General features: G+C 54.4%; 1 protein-coding gene across 2 annotated transcripts in view; it reads left to right on the forward strand.

Annotated features, from left to right (window-relative positions):
- Nucleotides 1-15,908, forward strand: part of USP36 (ubiquitin specific peptidase 36) — a 32,294-nt gene extending 16,386 nt beyond the window's left edge. The window contains exons 11-21 of one of the 2 annotated variants that reach the window (XM_052657534.1): nt 2,064-2,204; nt 2,999-3,099; nt 3,975-4,113; nt 6,459-7,097; nt 7,661-7,791; nt 9,607-10,197; nt 10,603-10,796; nt 12,336-12,437; nt 13,067-13,182; nt 13,496-13,643; nt 13,820-15,908. In XM_052657534.1, coding sequence (XP_052513494.1) covers nt 2,064-2,204; nt 2,999-3,099; nt 3,975-4,113; nt 6,459-7,097; nt 7,661-7,791; nt 9,607-10,197; nt 10,603-10,796; nt 12,336-12,437; nt 13,067-13,182; nt 13,496-13,627 — 2,286 coding nt within the window. In that variant the 3' untranslated portion in view covers nt 13,628-13,643; nt 13,820-15,908. The remainder of the gene's footprint in view (nt 1-2,063; nt 2,205-2,998; nt 3,100-3,974; nt 4,114-6,458; nt 7,098-7,660; nt 7,792-9,606; nt 10,198-10,602; nt 10,797-12,335; nt 12,438-13,066; nt 13,183-13,495; nt 13,644-13,819) is intronic. The other variant, XM_052657533.1, reaches the window with a different exon arrangement.
- Nucleotides 15,909-17,468: the final 1,560 nt, after the last annotated feature.

Genomic DNA, 17,468 nt, shown 5'->3' on the forward strand with positions numbered 1-17,468 from the left:
GAAGTCAGGGCCCAGGAGCCTGCATTTCTGCAAAAATCTCCAAACGATTGTTAGGCAGTCAAGTTCAAGAACGTCTTTTTTCCCCCCTAAACTCTGCTTGTGCTTGGGGCGTTCCTGCAATGGAGGGTCCAGGTGACCTTAAGAATCAAGGCGATGAGCGCTGCACTCTAGCTCCCATCTCCGTGTCCTGTTTGCCCCAGAGCAGGTGCAGCTCCGTGCTGTGCTTCGTGGAGCGTGGAGGGAAAAGCTTCTGCAGAGTGCAGTAGACGGTGCCTTGTTTCATAACGGTCTGAAAACCTGTTCTCAGTTGGTAGAGTCCAGCTGTGTGATTTCGGGGAAGGCGCTGGCCTCAGCTTCAGTATCCTCACTGGTGGTGGTAGGGGGCTTGTTTAGGTCAGCGTTTCCCAAACTGCTGTTCTGCAGGACTGTTGCATGGTGCTCTGAAAGATGTTCTGTGTTCAGCTGAGCTTGGGAAACGCCCCCCGACATTAGAATAGTTCTTTTCCTTTATCATTTTGTTTGTGTATTTTGGCTGTGCTGAGTCTTGCTGCTGCTCGGGCTTTTCTCTAGTTCCAGGGAGTAGGGGCTACTCTTGACTTGCGGTGCTCGGACTTCTCATTGCAGTGCCTGCTCTTAGGCTTCACAAGCTGTGGCATGTGGGCTCAGTAGTTGGGGTTCTTGGGCTCTGGAGCACAGGCTCAGTAGGTGGGGCACGGGCTTAGTGGCTCTGTGGCATGTGGAAACTTCCCAGAGCAGGGATTTAACCGTGTCCCCTGCGTTGGCAGGCAGATTCTTCACCACTGACCCACTAGGGAAGCCCCTAAAACAGTTGTTTTTAATCACAGGCCTTCTCAGAGCCTTTATTAAACTGTGTTGCATTTTGAATCTCCCAGGGGAATTTATTATGAAGAATTTCCCAGACTCAGTTGTTGAGGGAGTCACTCATTCCTCCATTTTGCTGATACTCACGTGTTTACATTGCACTATGCCATGCGAGGCTCTAGGAAATCGGGGAGATGATCAGTGCTAAATGAGGTCACGTTGCTTCTGCCCAGAGGCGCTCACGTTTCACCATAACACCTGGAACCAATTTGCTGTTAGAACACAGTTTGAGAGACACTGGTCTATTTGATTTTGGCCCTGTGTCCGGCAAGACTAGACTGGGGCTCCTGAGCCTACTGGGTGTGTTTGCGCTTAAGATTTCTGAGATGGTCAGTAGATGAGAAAAGACATGTTGATGAATAGCATGACATTCTGTTGATCTAAAGAAGCCAAACCCAAACAGGTACCAACTGTACGAATCCCAGGAGCAGGCAGCAGTAGCCACTGGCCGTGGGCTTGGAACAGGCAGGATGGGGGCATTCACTGGAGAGAAAGGACTTTCTGGGTCTGTGTCTGTCTCTAGAACGGAGCATGGGTTACCATCAGTGGAGACAGGTCAGAACTCAGCAAACTGTAAACTCCTCAAAGAGCTATGTGTTTCACTCCACGTAAATTGTGCCTTATTTTTTAAAAAAAAGTCTGTATGAGCACAGGAAGTAATTGCAGTGCATTATACCCTTGTCGTTCAAGGCTCACTTTTGACAGTATTTGCTTGTGAAAGATTGTTCATTCCTGAAATAAACTTTGGCATGACCTTTGTTCTGATCCATTAAAATTTTAGCCTGCTGTTGCAATTGCCCATTTGGGGTCAGCCTGATTTTCTGAAGCCCTGCGTCCCTGCCCTGTGCCCTGCCCTCCCCTCAAAGTCTTCTGCTTGAGGGCGGGAGGGAGAATGAACAGCTCTTCTCCTGCACGTGGGACCCAGGTGGCAAGAGAGCCAGTCTGGGCGTACGGCCAAGACGGGACCGTAAATCGCTTGACAGGACAATAAGAGTTTCTCAGAGAAACTCCCTTAAAAAGGATGTGTTTTCTGCTTTCTTTTTAACTCACTGACCGGGGGAGGCTCCTGCCTCAGCCTTGCATGCCTGTCACCCCAGTGAGTTCAAGACTCACTGATTGGGAGGTTGACCCTTACTGTCACTGATGAATTGTAATTTCCTGTTCCTTGGCTCTTCAAACAGGATGTGGGCTACCCAGAGTTCTTGAACATCCGCCCGTACATGTCCCAGAGCAGTGGTGAGCCTGTCATGTACGGGCTGTACGCTGTCCTCGTCCACTCGGGCTACAGCTGCCACGCCGGGCACTATTACTGCTACGTGAAGGTCAGTGGCTCTGGTGTCGGCGTCTGGCTGTGGCGGGGGTGGTATGTGCGCTGCCTCCTGGCTGGGGGGTGAGGAGAGGCAGGTTGGCGGTGCCTGTTTGCACAACTCCAGGTGGGCCCTCATTATACTCTGGGAACTGGCCCTGTTTTGTGGTTATGTCCAGGTCCTATTGCTGCTTCTTCATGGAGCACAAAGGCATCCTTCTGACCTGTCCCACTCGGATCGATCCCACTTTTGAAGGCCTTGCAGTGAGACACAGGGGGGCTGCTTTCGGTACCCTGTTCTTAGACCCCTGAAGAAGTTTCAGAAGGCCAGATGTTGGTGGGAGAGGCTGTGCCAAGCATACCTTCCAAAAGAGCCTTCAGGAGGGAAAGCTTGCATCTTTGGGGGTGCCAGGAAGGAAGGGGGGGGCTCCAGCGCGCTTGGGGGGGCATATTCAGTTAGCTATTTGGTATTTTCGTGTGAAATCATTGGAAAAGACCTTGATACTGGGAAAGATTAAGGGCAGGAGGAGAATAGGGCGACAGAGGATGAGTTGGTTGGATAGCATCACCAACTTTATGGACATAAGTTTAAACAAACTCTGGGAAACAGTGACGGACAGGGAAGCCTGGCGTGCTGCAGTCCGTGGGGTCACCAAGAGTCAGGCACGACTAAGCGACTGAACAGCAACATTTGCTAACTCAAACTCGGATATATGTGGCAGTTAAAAGGTTTGTTCCTTCCCTTGTTAAAAGTAAGGATCACAGAAGTGTTGATCATTCGGTTTTCATCCTCACCCTCTGCTGCTTCAGGCAAGCAACGGACAGTGGTACCAAATGAATGACTCCTCGGTCCACGCCAGCAACATCAAGGTGGTTCTGAACCAGCAGGCCTACGTTCTCTTCTACCTGCGGTGACTGACTCCCCACCCCCACCCCCGCCCCGTCCCCCAGAGCCCGCACCTCCACTCTCGCCCTGACGGGCCTCCCTGGCCTTTTCCTGCGTGAAAGTAACTGAGAAATCTGAAGGACGGAAGAGCTGTCTCTGGCCGGTCAGGGGTAATAGAGCGCAGCCACCAGGAAGGACGCTTAGACCGCGTCCGCCTGGCTGCTGAGTCAGAGCCAGAGCCCGAGGGAAGGTCAGACTGAGCGCGGTCCATCTGTCCCACGTGGAGGTGACTTGGCCCGTAAATGGGAAGGCTGTCTGGCATTTTACGTTATTGCCCTCGAATAGCTGCGTTCCATCTGGTTATTGGCTCGTCCCACCCCGTCCTCTTCTGGGGGAGTGGTCGTGGTGGGCAGGGAAGTGGGCTGTCAGAGGGTGGAGGCCTCAGGAGGCACTTCTTTCCGGGACTGATGGTCACCACCTGGAGGACCAGCACGAGGCAAAGGGCGATGTTCTGCTGCTTCAGGACTCTGAGTTGATAAACTGAGAGTCTGGTTTTAGAAGAGCTCTCGTGCAATTTGCTCTCTGCTCATATTGAGCGGAATCCAGAGCCATGTAGTAAGTTCTCGTGGTCTGCCTTTGCTTGGTCCCCACCACTTTTTTGGGGGGGGGCCGTGCCACTTGGCCTGAGGGACTCAGTTCCCAGACCAGGGATTGAACCCAGGCCATGGCTGTGAAAGCCTGGAATCTTAACCACTGGGCCGCCAGGGAACTCCCTACTTGCCCCCCCCCATGAAATTGTAACCTTGACTTCGATATTCTGATTCCTTCTCTCACTCACTTTGGGTCAAACCTCTGCAGCTTCAGTAAGGCAGTCCCTGCCTCCTTCTGTCCCTTTGACAGGATTCCAGGCTCTAAGAAGAGTCCCGAGGGCTCCATCTCCAGGATGGCCTCCTCCCTTTCCAGCCGCCCCAGCGTGGTTCCGGATCATGTCCGGAAGAATGTCAGCAACGGGACCACGGCCTCTCCAATGACCGGAAAGGTACTTGTTTAAGAGGATCGATGTAAACCCTGCTGTTCTTGCCGCCTGTGCCTCTTGGGGTATCATGGAGCACCGCCCCTCACCTCTGCACGCCAGGGGGCTTGGCCCAGCTGAAGGAGAGTGCAGACGGCGGTCCTGCCGTGTTCCGTGTTCTTTCTGAAGCGGGTTGCAGGGCTGATGCTGGTAAGGAAGAGGGAGCAGTGAATAGAAAACGCGACTCCGCAGACCAAGACTTAGCTCCCATGCCTTACGCAAGTGCAATGACAGGTCCCCCAAGCACACCTTGAGCACCTGGGAAAAAATACTTCATCCCCACACTTTAATACCGAAAATGTGAGTAGATTGTACCAGGGTATAACCGTCGCAGTTTTACTGTGGTTGTGTTAAGAGAACATCCTTTCTTTTGAGGAATACTTGCTGTATATGGAGGTAAAAGGACGTCTTGTCTAAAATTCATTCAGATGGTTAGAAAAATATATATGTACATATGCCTATGTTGATATGCATATGCAGGGAGAGAGAGCCAGAAACTTAATGTGGTAAAGTTAAGGAATATCCCTTGAAGGTTTTTTTGTATGTATGGGAAATTTCCTACTAAGAAAAAGTTAAACTCAGTTTTATTACCAAGATAAATAGCAATTTCCTTTATTACAACATAATTCGTAATTCAGAGCTAGAACAACCATCTCTATTGACTGCTTCTGTGATCCCAGTCTGAAGATCAAATCAAACTCAGACTGTCAACGGCCTCCACAGCCTGCAGGGTTTTTAGTCTTTTACAAAAACCTGTTTCCCCGCCAACGTTGAAGAAAATAGAAGCTGAAATAGAAGCATTAGAATTGACACAGTAGTGATGAGCTATGACCCATTTGCAAGGGTGATGGTCACTCTGGCCAGAGCAGGAAAGCCTCAGTCACAGCTCAGAGGAACAGCGAGGGGCGCAGGGGTGCCTGAGGGTGAGCATGGGTAACCCTGGGTTAGGCTGGGTTAGCAAGGCTACTCCACTGACTGTGTTTTCATTACGAAAGCAACTTTCCCAAATACATTGCAGTTGCCCAGAAGTCATTTTAGTTTAAATAACATTGTATGGTCCCAGGTACTTAAACGCTCAACAGTTGAACAGGTTAAGCAGCACAGTGGGAAGGTGTGTTCCCTTTAGGAGGAAAATTAATAAAGAGGTAATGACCCCAGTGACTTCAAGTCACTCTGTGGCCTGTGCAGAGGATATGGGTGCTTAATGATTCAAAGTAGTATCACTTTAGCAAACGTTCTGGGAAAACCTCATTGCTGGTAAGAGGATAGTAAATTCAGTGTGGCAATATGCATCCTAATTTATGAAAATACTAATAGTCTGGTCATTCTATTTCTAAAAAAGTGAGTATGGAGTACTAAATACAGGAGAAGATTCAGTTTTTTGCTTTTTCATCGACAAGTAGTTACTAACCGTAGGACCTTGACCTGTTGGGAGGGGGAGGTGACCGGTCACGGTGAGTAGCCCCGGTGCAGGCCTTGGGGAGCGTTTCAGGGTGTGGGTGGTATAGACCCGGGTGTAATGGTGCTACAGAAAAGGATGGGCATTTAGCACCCAGCTGGTCGTTTCAGGGCTACCTGGAGCCAGTCTAGTTTATAAGCTCTTCACACAGTGAGCTGTCTGCTGCTGCTAAGTCGCTTCAGTCGTGTCTGACTCTGTGCAACCCCATAGACGGCAGCCCACCAGGCTCCCCTGTCCCTGGGATTCTCTAGGCTAGAACACTGGAGTGGGTTGCCATTTCCTTCTCTAATGCGTGAAAGTGAAAAGTGAAAGTGAAGTCACTCAGTCGTGTCCGACTCTTAGCGACCCCATGGACTGCAGCCCACCAGGCTCCTCCGTCCATGGGATTCTCCAGGCAAGAGTACTGGAGTGGGTTGCCATCGCCTTCTCCGAGCTGTCTGCTAGTCAAACGTTAAGACCATTGTTGAGGGCCTGAGTATTTAAGCGATGGGGTACATGGTTGAAACCGAGGCGCCCCGTGTCGGCAGAGAAGCCCACGGGGAGGGCACTAGCATATCAGTCAAGGGTTAGGCTTAGGTGATGGCACTTGGTAAATTCTTTCCCTTTATTACTATTTTTGTATTTCTCAAATCCTAATGAAAACACCCTGCTTTCATAGTTGAGATGCTTATGGAGACGCACTCATCTGTGCCCAACTCGGGAATTGCTGAAAAGAAGCAGCGACGTCTGTATCATATGCCCATGTCAGTAATTTGGAGTGGCTCCTCCAGAGCTCCCTCCTGCTGCCTCCTCGTAGGAGCCGGCCCTGCTCCCTCTGGCTTTGACCACATCCTCTGCTTTGCTCCTCTCTTAGAGACCAGACCCTGGGACAATGAAGAAGCCGCAGACCTCTGAAGAACTTGGAGTGCCCATTGCCAGGAACGGCTCTGTGTCGGGCCTGAAGTCTCCGAATGGATATGCTCCTCCCAAGCCCACCCTGGGGTCCCCTTCCCCCAAAGTCTGCAAAACACCTACCCACGCGCCAGCCATTCTGGATGAGCCTGGAAAGAAAGTCAAGAAACCGGCCTCCCTACAGCACTTCTCCCCTCCGCCCAGCGCCAGCGCACCAGGAGGCAGCAGGAACGAGGGTCGCAGGCCAGGCTCCTGGGACGGTCGGGCCGCTGTCTCTACCTCACTCCGGGCCCCAGCTGCGGGGACCCCCAACGGGCTTGGGCCCCAGGCGGGCGACGAGGGCCCCACCCCTGAGAGGGGGGGCTCCAGCCCCGAGCACCCCACCAGCAGGCCCCCCCAGGCCCCCCGGAGCGGAGCCACCCGCCTCGGAGATTCTCAGGGAACCCACTCCGCCACTGCCGGCCCCACCAAGGTGCTGCCGGCCCAACAGGACGCCGAGCCGGAGAAGGCCAAGTGCCCCGTCCTGAGCGGCGCCAGCCCCGAGCCGGCCAACGCCATGTCTCCTCCTCCGGCCAAAAAGCTGGCCCTCTCTGCCAAGAAGGTGAGTGTGTGGGCAGCTTGACCCTGAAGGGTGTTGGTAGGAGCCAGGAAGTGGGGTTGCTTTTAGCTTTGGGGAGGGCGGTGGGACAACGGCTGAGGGCGTCCCCCAGCATTGGAGGGTTGTCCTGGCCCAGGCCGGGGCAGCAGCAGTGTGATCAGATGAGGCTGGGGGCCGATGGGCCTCCATTTCTGTGGACAGACGTCCTAAGGGAGCCTCAGGGATGGGCCCAGGCCGGGAGCTCAGCATGGGGGACGCAGGCTGGCCGGCATCTCTGTGTGCAGCCTGACTCACTGTGATGTAATTGTACTGAAGTTTTTGTTTAAACTTCCTTCCTTTTTTCCTTTTTGTTTCTAACCAAAAACACTTCTGATTCTTCTTCTATCATGCCCCCCCCACCCCTCACGCTCCCTTTTTTTGTTCTCCTTCTGTCCTCTCATCCTCCCTTCTGGGCTCTTTTTTGTTTTGTTTTCTTTTCTTTTTTTAAAATTTTATTTTTATTTTCCTCCTCACTCACGGCAACCTTTTTTAGACCACCAAGTTTTTATTTATGTCAATAACTGCAGGCCAGCACCCTGCGGAGGGCAACCGGCAATGACCTCCATCCACCTGCCCTCTCTCCATCCTCCGACCTCACCTACCCCCGGAAACCCACTCACCCCGTCGTCGCCACCCCCTGGCCTGTCCATGCGATGCGGTAAGCAGGGCAGCCGCCCCTCCCCGTGGGGCCAGCGCAGAGGTCTGCCCGGTGTCCCCTCTCTCCTCCTGCCCGAGGGGCTTCTGCGGGGCACAGGCAGCTTGGTCTCTGCGGTCCTGGCCTTTTTTGACTCTGTCTTCATCTCCCGTCTGTCTGCTACATGCTCTTGGTGATGGGTGTGCTGTGAACTGATGTGCCTGGGGATCCCCAGCGCCGAGACAGGACCCCAAAGTGGAAGGCCGGGGTTGCGGGGGTGGTGGGTGTTTGGACAGACGCCGTGTGAGCTCCGAGTCCTGAGCAGGTTGTATCTCCTAGCAGCGCTCTGGGGCTTATCTTGGGGCAAGGTGGGGTCTGTTGCCCTGGCCCTCAGGGCATTCCCAGTGGGCTCCAGGGGCCACTGCAGCAGACGTGGCTCCCTGGGGCTTTTCAGCATCCTGGATAGATGCCCCTCCAGAGGCCTGTGCTGTCGCCTCCCAGCCCGCTCTGCACAGGGACGCTTGAGTCCCTTCAGGTGTCAAGGGCAGAAGGCCCAGAGTTACTGATAAATGGCTGTCTGAGGAGTGAGAGACTGTTAAGGCCTTTGACAGCTGTGGAAGGAGAGAGGAAAGAAGGAAGACGAGGCAAAGCCATGAGGTGGTTTGGATGGGTTCAGCATTTACCTGGCACCGTCATGCCCTCCCTGCCCCACTCATTCAAGGCCCTGCACTCGGGGGCCTGCTGTTCCCTTCCCCCAGCCCCCCTCCTACTCTCACTGCTGGCACAGGGGTTTTGCACTTGGAAAGTGCTTAAATGTTCACAACATATATTTGGTATTTTTTTTTGTCTTTCTTTGACGTACAACTTTTTTTTTATTCCAAAAAATGCAGAGTAACGTGACATAGTAATGCAATTTGTGTGACCATCAGAGTTTGTTCTGATTTAGACAGTGAAGAGACAGTTCTGTTTAATTAATAACCTTTGGGGGTGGGCATTATTGTCATTCATTCACAGATGAGAAAATTGTGGCTCAGGGTGGAAAACTGACTTTTCCATGGGTGCGTGCATAGTTGACAGAAGGGTTTCCCAGATGGCTCAGCGGTGAAGAGTCGGCCTGCCGATAGGGGACCTGGGTTTGATCCCTGGGTCAGGAAGATCCCCTGGAGAAGGAAGTGCCAGTCCACTCCAGTATGCTGGCCTGGGAAATCCCATGGACAGAGGAATCTGGCGGGCTACAGTCCATGGGATCGCAGAAGAGTTGGACGTGACTTAGCCACTAAACACACACAGACACACAAGTTAGCGACACACACATTTGACAGGAAGGAGAGCCAAGAGTCTCGCCTGTCCAGTCCTGCCCCTTGCTTGTCTTGGTGTACAGCTGGCTGGAAAGTCTGTCTCCCTGATCTTCATAAACCCCAGGTTTCAGAGGAAAATCCTAGGAAGGTAATAGCAAAAGATAGATAGGCTTATATCTGCCTTTCTTGTAAGACTCGGCTGCCTGTGCTCAGACGCGTGATGCTTGTGGAGGCTGGACGTTTGTTGCTTGGTGGAGCTTTCCTCTGAACACATTTGTATGGAAAGTTTAAAGCACTGGAGTTTGTAAAAGTACCTTGGACTCCCTGGTGACAGGAAACTGAGATATGTAGTGATTTTTATGGACTTTGATCTTGAGGTTTAAATTTGCTTGTTAGCCTGTGTTTTCTAACTTCTCTGAAACGTACATATCTGAGGTTTACAGGGGAAAATCATTGAAAATCCTTTCTTGAGAGGGAAGGGGCCGAGGGAGGGCAGGGCGGGAGAACTCAGGCTGTCCTAACTGCCCACCTCTCCCTACAGGGCTGTCTCACCTGCTCCCAGACCCTCCAGCCATCTGAAGCCCCTCGTCGGCCCCTGTCCCCCATCACTGTCCAGCAGCCCCCAACCTCTCGGGACTTCAGACCCACAGAGCTGCTCGCCCGCCTCTGCACCCCTGCCTCAGGTCAATGGGGCCTTCCGGGCCCCCCCATACCAGCTGCCAGAGGCCAGCGAGCCCCCCCAGAGCCTTGGTAAAAAGAGGAAGAAGACGCGCGTGAAAGGGGGGGACTGTGTCTCGGAGACCTATACGGCCTTGGCAGCCCCGCCCGGGAGGAGGAGGAAGAGGAAGAGGAAGCACACGGGGGACGTGGATGCCACCCCCTCACAGGACGAGCGGACCCCGGGGCCGCCCTGGAGCTCTGGACGCAGGAAGGAGGGCCGGGCGGAGCCACCGGCAGACAGATCGGAGGAAGAGGGCAGACACCAGCCAGAGAGTGGCCAGCGCCTGGAGAACAGCTGGCCCATGAGATGCGTGACCAATGGCCCCCACGTGAGCAGCAGGAAGAGGAGGAGAAAGGGACCAGAGAGCTGTGACGGGGAAGACGGCCTACCCGGGGACCCACCTTGGCATGGGTGAGAGCGAGGAGCCAGGGGCCCTGCACCTCCACTCGCTCACACAGTCTGCTCCGGGTGGGTGCGGTCTGGAAATACAGGCGCCCAGGCCTCTGGGATGTGACCATGTTGTCCCGGGGTTTGGCGAGTGGAGGCATGTCCTGGATCTGGCCAGTACCATGTGTGCTGGGAGGTCACGTGACCCGGGCTGGGCTGGACTGGGGTCCTGTTGTCCAGTTTGTAGGACTTGCCTCAGTGAGGATTAAAAACGCGCTCATGTGCTTTCCTGGGCTGTGGCTCTGTCCTGGTCGGGTTCGGGTGGTGTCTCCCGGGGCTCTTCTGCAGGGCTGGGCACAAACCAGCAGAGTTCTCGAGGTGTCTGGGCTTCGGTTTGCTCGGAGCTGACTGTCTACTCTGACTTCCCAGGAGCTGCGCACCCTCGGACATTGTCCAGCCAGAGACCGTTGCAACATCACCGAGGAAAAAGAAAAAGAAAAAAAAGAAGCAAGAGCCACGACAAGAAGTAGAAGAGAAGGAGCCCGAGGGCCAGAGGGGCCCCGCTGTCCCGGGGCGCAGGCCCCTGCCAGCTGTGAATGGCCAGGCTCCCAGGGGCCCCACAGGTGTGCATGGGGTGGGGAGGGCGCTAAGGGTGGGAGCCAGCCTGCCGTGTGTGTCCAGAGGCAGATGCGGTTCACTGGGGAGCCCTCTGTCCTGGTGTGAGCCGTCTGCCCACTGGGCCTCCTCACCTGGCTGATGGCTCAGCCGGATCTCCCCCACAGGAGGGCACATGTAAAGGTCAGCGTGTTCTGTGAGCCCAGCGTTTCTTCTGGCTCAGGGCTGCTCCCTTCTGGACCGTCCCACTGGAGAGACTGCTGGGCTGCCCGGCCTGGTGGTGCCCTTTGCCACTTGAGCCTGGAGCGTGGCGTTCGGACGCTCACTGCCCTCTGCCCCTCTCAGTTGTGAGCCTGTCTGACGATCATGCGGCCTCTTGCGTTTGGGGCTCCGCGTGCTGTGGGTCTGCCTAGGCTGACCACCCTCACCCCCCCACCAAGTTGAGCACCCCACCAAGCAGCTCATTCAGGTTCCGTCTTCTCTCTGTCTTTCTGGCTGGTGGGGCTCACTGGGCTCTCCTGGTGGAGTGTGTCTGTTACACGAGGGAGGAGAAGGTCCTCAGCTCCTCCGGAAGGGGCCCAGGTCTCAGGGCATCAGCTGTTGTGTTAGTTCTTTGGGGGCACACTGGCCTCTGGGGATTGACCTGGAGTTTGTATCGGACTCCCGAGAAACGCAGCCATGAATGAACGTGGAGTTTTGATAATTCCATTTCAAAGCACTCACTGCTAGGCAGTGAGGACTGGCTGCGGCAGGCTGCCAAAGCATAACTGGAGAAAAGGCGGCAGAGAGTGGCTGCCACCAGACCACTGCATGGCTTTGTGAGCCCACTGGCCAAGCCAGGGGTGCCGGGGCTGCAGGGAGACCCAGTGCCGCGCGTGCCAGCTCACAGTCCCAAAATGGGGACGGGCGTTGGTGGCTCAGAATTGGCTAGAGCTACGGTTGGCCATGGCCCCGCGTTACCACCGGGCCCAAGCCGTGCTGAGGAGCAGCCACTGGGGCAGGTGGGGACAGGCTGGGGGTGGACAGTGGACGCTCTCCTGCCCAGAGCACTGAGCCTGAAGGACACAAGGTCACTGCCAAGTTGGAGGCCCGGAGAGACGAGGTGAGGCTTGTGTTCAGGACGGCGAGTCCGTTCAGGCGGTTGGAGTTGGTTGAGGGGCAGGGAAGAGGCCAAGGGCAGCTCAGATGTCATCTCTAGAGCCATGGTGAGGGGCAGTCAGTACTGTCTGTGCAGATGTCCTTTCTTGCTGGCCAGGCTCTCTGAGGATAGGGCTGGCAGACGGGAGCTGCCCCACCAAGCTGCGGTGGCGGTGGAGAGAGGCGCCTCGTCCCTCCAGTTCCCTCCGCTCCATGTTTCTGCCGGTTCCCTACAGGCAAGGAAGAGAAATCATTAACTCTCTTGCCGCAGGCAGGCAGAAAGAGCTCGCTTTTACACATTCTTTCAGTAATTTGTGATTAGTAAGTTTTGCAGTGCTGTTGTAGATAAAAGGTGTGTGATCATTTTTCTCGGTGATTTAAATGTATGTAAATTGTTCCTCTGAATGCAGGGCTGGGACCGGCTCCACTTGCATCCTGGGACAAAGAGAGAGAATCCGATGTGGTCCAAGAATTGCTCAAATATTCAGCTGATAAAGCTTATGGGAGAAAAGGTGCTGTTTTGAGACCTGACTTCTGTTTTTCTGTGATTGGCTTACGTAGCAGATAAAGAGGCCTGAAGCGGGCCTGCTATGTTGAGCCTTGTGCACAGAGATCGCTTGGCTCTGAAGACAGGAAAGGAAGCCATTGCATGCAGGTCAAGAACCCTGCAGTTGGGTTTAGTCTGTGGAAGGATCCAGAACAGCTTCCCCCTGGGGTCTGGGAGCGGGGAGAGGGCGAGTGTGTGTCCCGGGGCGGGGATGGCTGTGGACGGAAGGGCTCGTCCGGCTCAGGTGCTGTATGTTCTCATTTAGAACATTATTTTTCTAATTTGGACCTGGAGAACACAAGGTCTTTGTCTCTCAAATGAGAGCAGGGGTTTGTAAAAACTAAACTTTGAGGCTTGGTGGTAGAGCTAACAGTGTTTGCTCGTGTGACAGAATCATTGACTGTCCTGCAAACCAGAGACCACACTGTCCCTCTTCCTCTTCCTTCTGTGTGTCCATTTTCACCAGAAGGCAGCACTCAGAAATGGTGAATCGTTAGGAGCAGAACAGCCTCGTATGTAAACTTCACCCTTGAAGTAAGTCGCCAGGGCAGCTGGGAGCCCACCCAGGTCCTGACGCACGTGTCTGCCTTGCAGTTTTGACGTGGGACGGCGAGGTGTCGGCCGTGAGTCAGGACGCCGTTCAGGACAGCAGGCTGGCCCGCACGGCCAGGGTCATTGACGACTGGGACGAAGAGTTCGACCGAGGGAAGGTGTGATGCGTGGTGGCGCCTGGCAGGGGGGACTTGGGTTTTCAGGGCGGTTTGAAGTGGCCGAGGGCGAGGCTGGAGCCTGGCTGCCTGGGAGCCACGTGGCCGGGTGCAGGGTCTCCGTCCCCCAGTTGCTCGTGCTCCGCCGTCAGTGAAATTGGGGTCGTGGGGATACCTCCCGAGGGCCACGTGGAGGACAAATCTGTTCAGGTCACACGTTGAGACTCGAGCTGGCATGCAGTAAGCACTCGGAAGGAGCCACCAGGACCTGGGGGAGGCCTTTATGGGAATTGTGACGCTGTGATTCTTGACATAGGAGAAGAAATTGAAAAAATTCAAGAGAGAGAAGAAAAGAAACTTCAACGCCTTCCAGAAACTTCAGAGTAGACGGAATTTTTGGTCTGTGACTCATCCAGCTAAGGCTTCCAGTCTGAGCTATCGCCGCTGAATGTGCTGCCGTCAAGGTAGATCCGTTTGTGTGCGTGTTGGCGGCGGGGGTGGGGCGTGTGTACGTGCGTGTGTGGAGTGTGGTGTGTGTGCTCTGTCTCTGGGCTCCCTCTCAGTCACGTGTCGGTCCTGTGGGGGACACACACTTCAGGGATGGCGGTGGGACCCTCAGGGTCTCGTCTCTCTCCATCAGGAACCACGTTCTCTGCCCTCACAGCCTCCAGAGACACGGCATCCCTCCCCACGGATGGTCTGTCTGGACTGAAGAGCCGCTTGCCGTGGACTCGCTGGCCTGTCGGTGGGGGGACGGCCCGCAGAGGCCCTGGGCTTCTGCCCCGGTGAACACGACGTGCACTGTGACAGGCCGCGTGGTGGCACGTGGAGCAGGGGAGGCACGGTGACTGGGAAGCGGGGCGGGGCCGGCGCCCCGGGGTGCTGGCCAGCAGCGTCCAGCCTGCCGCAGGGGAGGGCAGGGAGGTCGCGGCTCAGCCTTCCAGGGTGACCTCGAGCTCCGGAGGTGACAGCGTGCAGCTGGTTGCCCTTCTCCACAGACCGTGCGGCTCCCACTTCCTCCCACGGGGGCTCTGTATGCCTTACCAGCCCACCCTCGGAAAGTCAGAGCCCCAGGCTGGCCCCACGCTGCAGCCTCTCGCTTCTTTTGGAGTTGGGTGGCAGGGGCGGAGGGCAGTGCATCTCTCCATCTCAAGAAACTCTAGACCCCCTCTGGAGAGCGGACAGCCGAGGTGGGGTGGGGTGGGGGCTCCGAGGTGGCTTTGCTGGACCTCCCCGCTCCTGCCCCCAGCCCTTGCAGCTGCAGTAACCCCGGGGTCCTTACCGAGGTGGTGTTCTTGGGGTAGATTCCTCCTTTTATTTTGCTACTACTATAAAACGTTTATTTTTGACCAGGCCTGTGGCTTCCATTAGCAATACGTCTCCTCTCCCTAATATGCAGATACCGGCTTCGTTTGCTCAGTTTTGTGAGTGCTTTTAAATTGAAGATGATTGTGTAACTGGAGATGATCACTATCCCTTTTTTTATCCCGCTCAAGCTGTGCCTGCGAACTTGTAATTTAATAAATATGGGAAATCCTCAGTGAGCTGATACTGTCCAGAAAAAAGACTAGTGTCCCATTGTTAACAGGTACAGAAGTTAAGCCTGAAGATTATCCCTTAGCACATGTCCTCTTGGGATCACTTCCTCTCCTCTTGGGATCACTTCCTGTGGGTGTGGCTCAATGTCTGGCCTGGTCCTGCGCTCCAAGGGGTCTCGGCCTGAGCCCCAGTGCACTCGTCCAGCCCCTGCTTTCTTCCTCACTGAGCTTTGCCCTTCGTTCTGGGACCTGGGGGACCTAGGTGGTATCAAAACAGCGTTAAACATTTTTTATACGGGGAGATACATTAATTTTTTCATGTGGGTTGTGGTTTTTGTTTTTCCTGGTTTTGTATTTCTCTCTTAAAAGGTGGGGAGTATAATACCCCATGGCCTGAGCTGGGGCTGCTCTGGCCCCAGCAGATGGGAACCAAGCTCTGCCTGGACTGGCCAGGGAGCCTTTTTCTGGAGGCCTGACTCCTGCATGTCAGCCACGCCTGCTCAGAACTAAGGGGCCCGCTCCAGTGCCCTGTGACTTTGTCATTTGTCATGTCAGGAGGGAAGGCAGGTGCCTCCATGGGCAGGATTTTCTTCTCCCCATCTCAAGATGTCAGCATTCATTCCTGTGTGAACTGTTTCCCTGACCATATTCTTGTCATGTTTTGTTGGAAAAAGAAAAATCTGTTGTCTGCTCGCACAAAATTTATCTCCTTTTGTTTCTCTCCCTCTTCTCCAAATCAGTCTCTTCCTTTCTCCACTATATAATTACAACGCCTTTTTCTGAGGAAAACATATCATCCATTTTCTCCCAGGCAGTGATGAGCACTGGCCTGACTCCACAGCGATTATCACTGTTAGGTAGGCGAGTCCTCCCCTCTCAAGGAGAAGCATCAGCCAAACAGAGGGTAAGGAGTGGCCCAGAATGTGAGCCCAGATCCTGGGTGCGTACACATCAAGGAAAAGAACTGAAGCTTTTAGGGTGACACTTGTTGACTGAGAACGTGGGTTTAATTTAACTTTATGTTTGTGAAGGGGGCACCTCTCCTGGTAGTCCCGGTCCTCTCGCTCCCTGCCTCTCTGCTGGGGGCCCTGGTTACACCAAGGCCCTATGTGTGTGATGAGCCCGCAGCTCATAGCCAGGAACCGAGAGGGCCACAGATGTTACCAAGATCTCAGTGCAATAAAATAACGAGTTTTTGTGAGACCTGCCTGTGTCTTTTCCCTTTGGCTTTTAAAAGGTTTTCCCCCACCCCATACTTCAGTCTGCTGGCCCCGTTCACATGTGAGGTCAGCCTTGGGTGCTTTCTGTCACCCGTCTATGAGTGGGAGCCAGGCACTTTGGGCAGTCTGTGCACGAAAGCTTAGAGCACATTCCTATTTAATTAGGAATAAAAAGGTTTATCTAAATGTCTTAATGTTATACATACACTTAGCTGAATTTAAGAAGGCAAGAATCCTTTGAAGTGGCTCCCTGAGCTTTGTGGTTGATTTTCAATGAGCATGAGATTGAAAATGGAAACAGTATCATTCCACTGAGGTCTGTTGTTTGAAAATTTTTGTAACCAAATATTTGGATTTCTGCAGGTAAAGATGAGGGCGACATCATAGGTTTTACCAAACTGAGTTTTTCTGACAGCTGTCAAGGGCAGCGCAGGCCTCCAGTTTGAGGACACAGCCCCTGCTGTGGCCCGGTTACAATGATGTAGTCAGGTCACGTTCAGTCTTGGCCTTAGTGGATGTGCCCAGCTGCTGCCTCAGCCACGTGCTGGAGGCCGTGGTAAGGAAGGCTTGGTTCCTGCATGCACTGGAATTCAGTGGCCCACGTGGACATTGCTGGTCTGGTCAGGCTGGGCCTAACAAGAGCAGGAAGATCATGTCTGGCTGATTAAACATGTCCTAGAAGTTGGGGCGTGGCCCAGAGAGGCCCGGGACCCTGTAGAGCCCGCTGTGATTGGGAGGTTACCTGTGGCAAGGGCAGCGCCAGTGAGTGGGTGACAGTCCGGGGCAGGGGCAGATTTCCGGTGGGTGGGTTTTGGTAGCCAAGCCCCACAGCTCCTCACCCCTTCCTTCCCTTCAGGGATGCCCTCAGACCCAGGACTCAACCCTGGTCACCGTGGGGGTATGGCCAGATGGCTCAGAATGACAGCAAGAGGTGAAGCGAGGCATCAACTAGACCCAAACCAGAGGGGGTGTTCGGCAGGTGGGCAAAGAGTCTGGGGTGACAGATTACAGCTCACAGGCCTGTCCGACCAGCTGAGCTTTTGTCCAAAGGCTGTACATCGCAGGCTGGTCAGCAGCTGGAGTTGATCCACCACAAATCTGGGCACAGGGGTCATACAAGCAAGACCATAGCTCTATCCATATTGTGGCTCTGGGTGTGTGGAAGACAAACACAGCCTAGTTTCCCCTGTCAGCCTGTGGTCTCAAGCTCAGAGCTGCCGACTCCAGTGGGAACCAGGAGGCGGCCCAGCTCTACCAGATGTGGCCTCAAACGAAGGGACGCTGTGAACAGACATCGGCTGGTGAGCAGGCTGCGGCCAGCCGGGCTCCCTTGACTGACATGGTCAGGTGACAAAGCGAAAGCCCAGGGTATTTCTCATTTGATAACTTCAGCAGGAACTTTGTCCCTCCAGCCTTAGTGTGCCTCTCAGGCTCTGGTGAGTGCCTGTGGTGTTTTCAGCAAGAGAATACAAGGTCTGATTCACTCTTTACACACCCGAGGCAGACGACAGTGTGTGTGCGGGCCAGGGGG

Source organism: Budorcas taxicolor, chromosome 19, assembly GCF_023091745.1.
Source record: "Budorcas taxicolor isolate Tak-1 chromosome 19, Takin1.1, whole genome shotgun sequence".
Lineage (NCBI taxonomy): Eukaryota > Metazoa > Chordata > Mammalia > Artiodactyla > Bovidae > Budorcas > Budorcas taxicolor.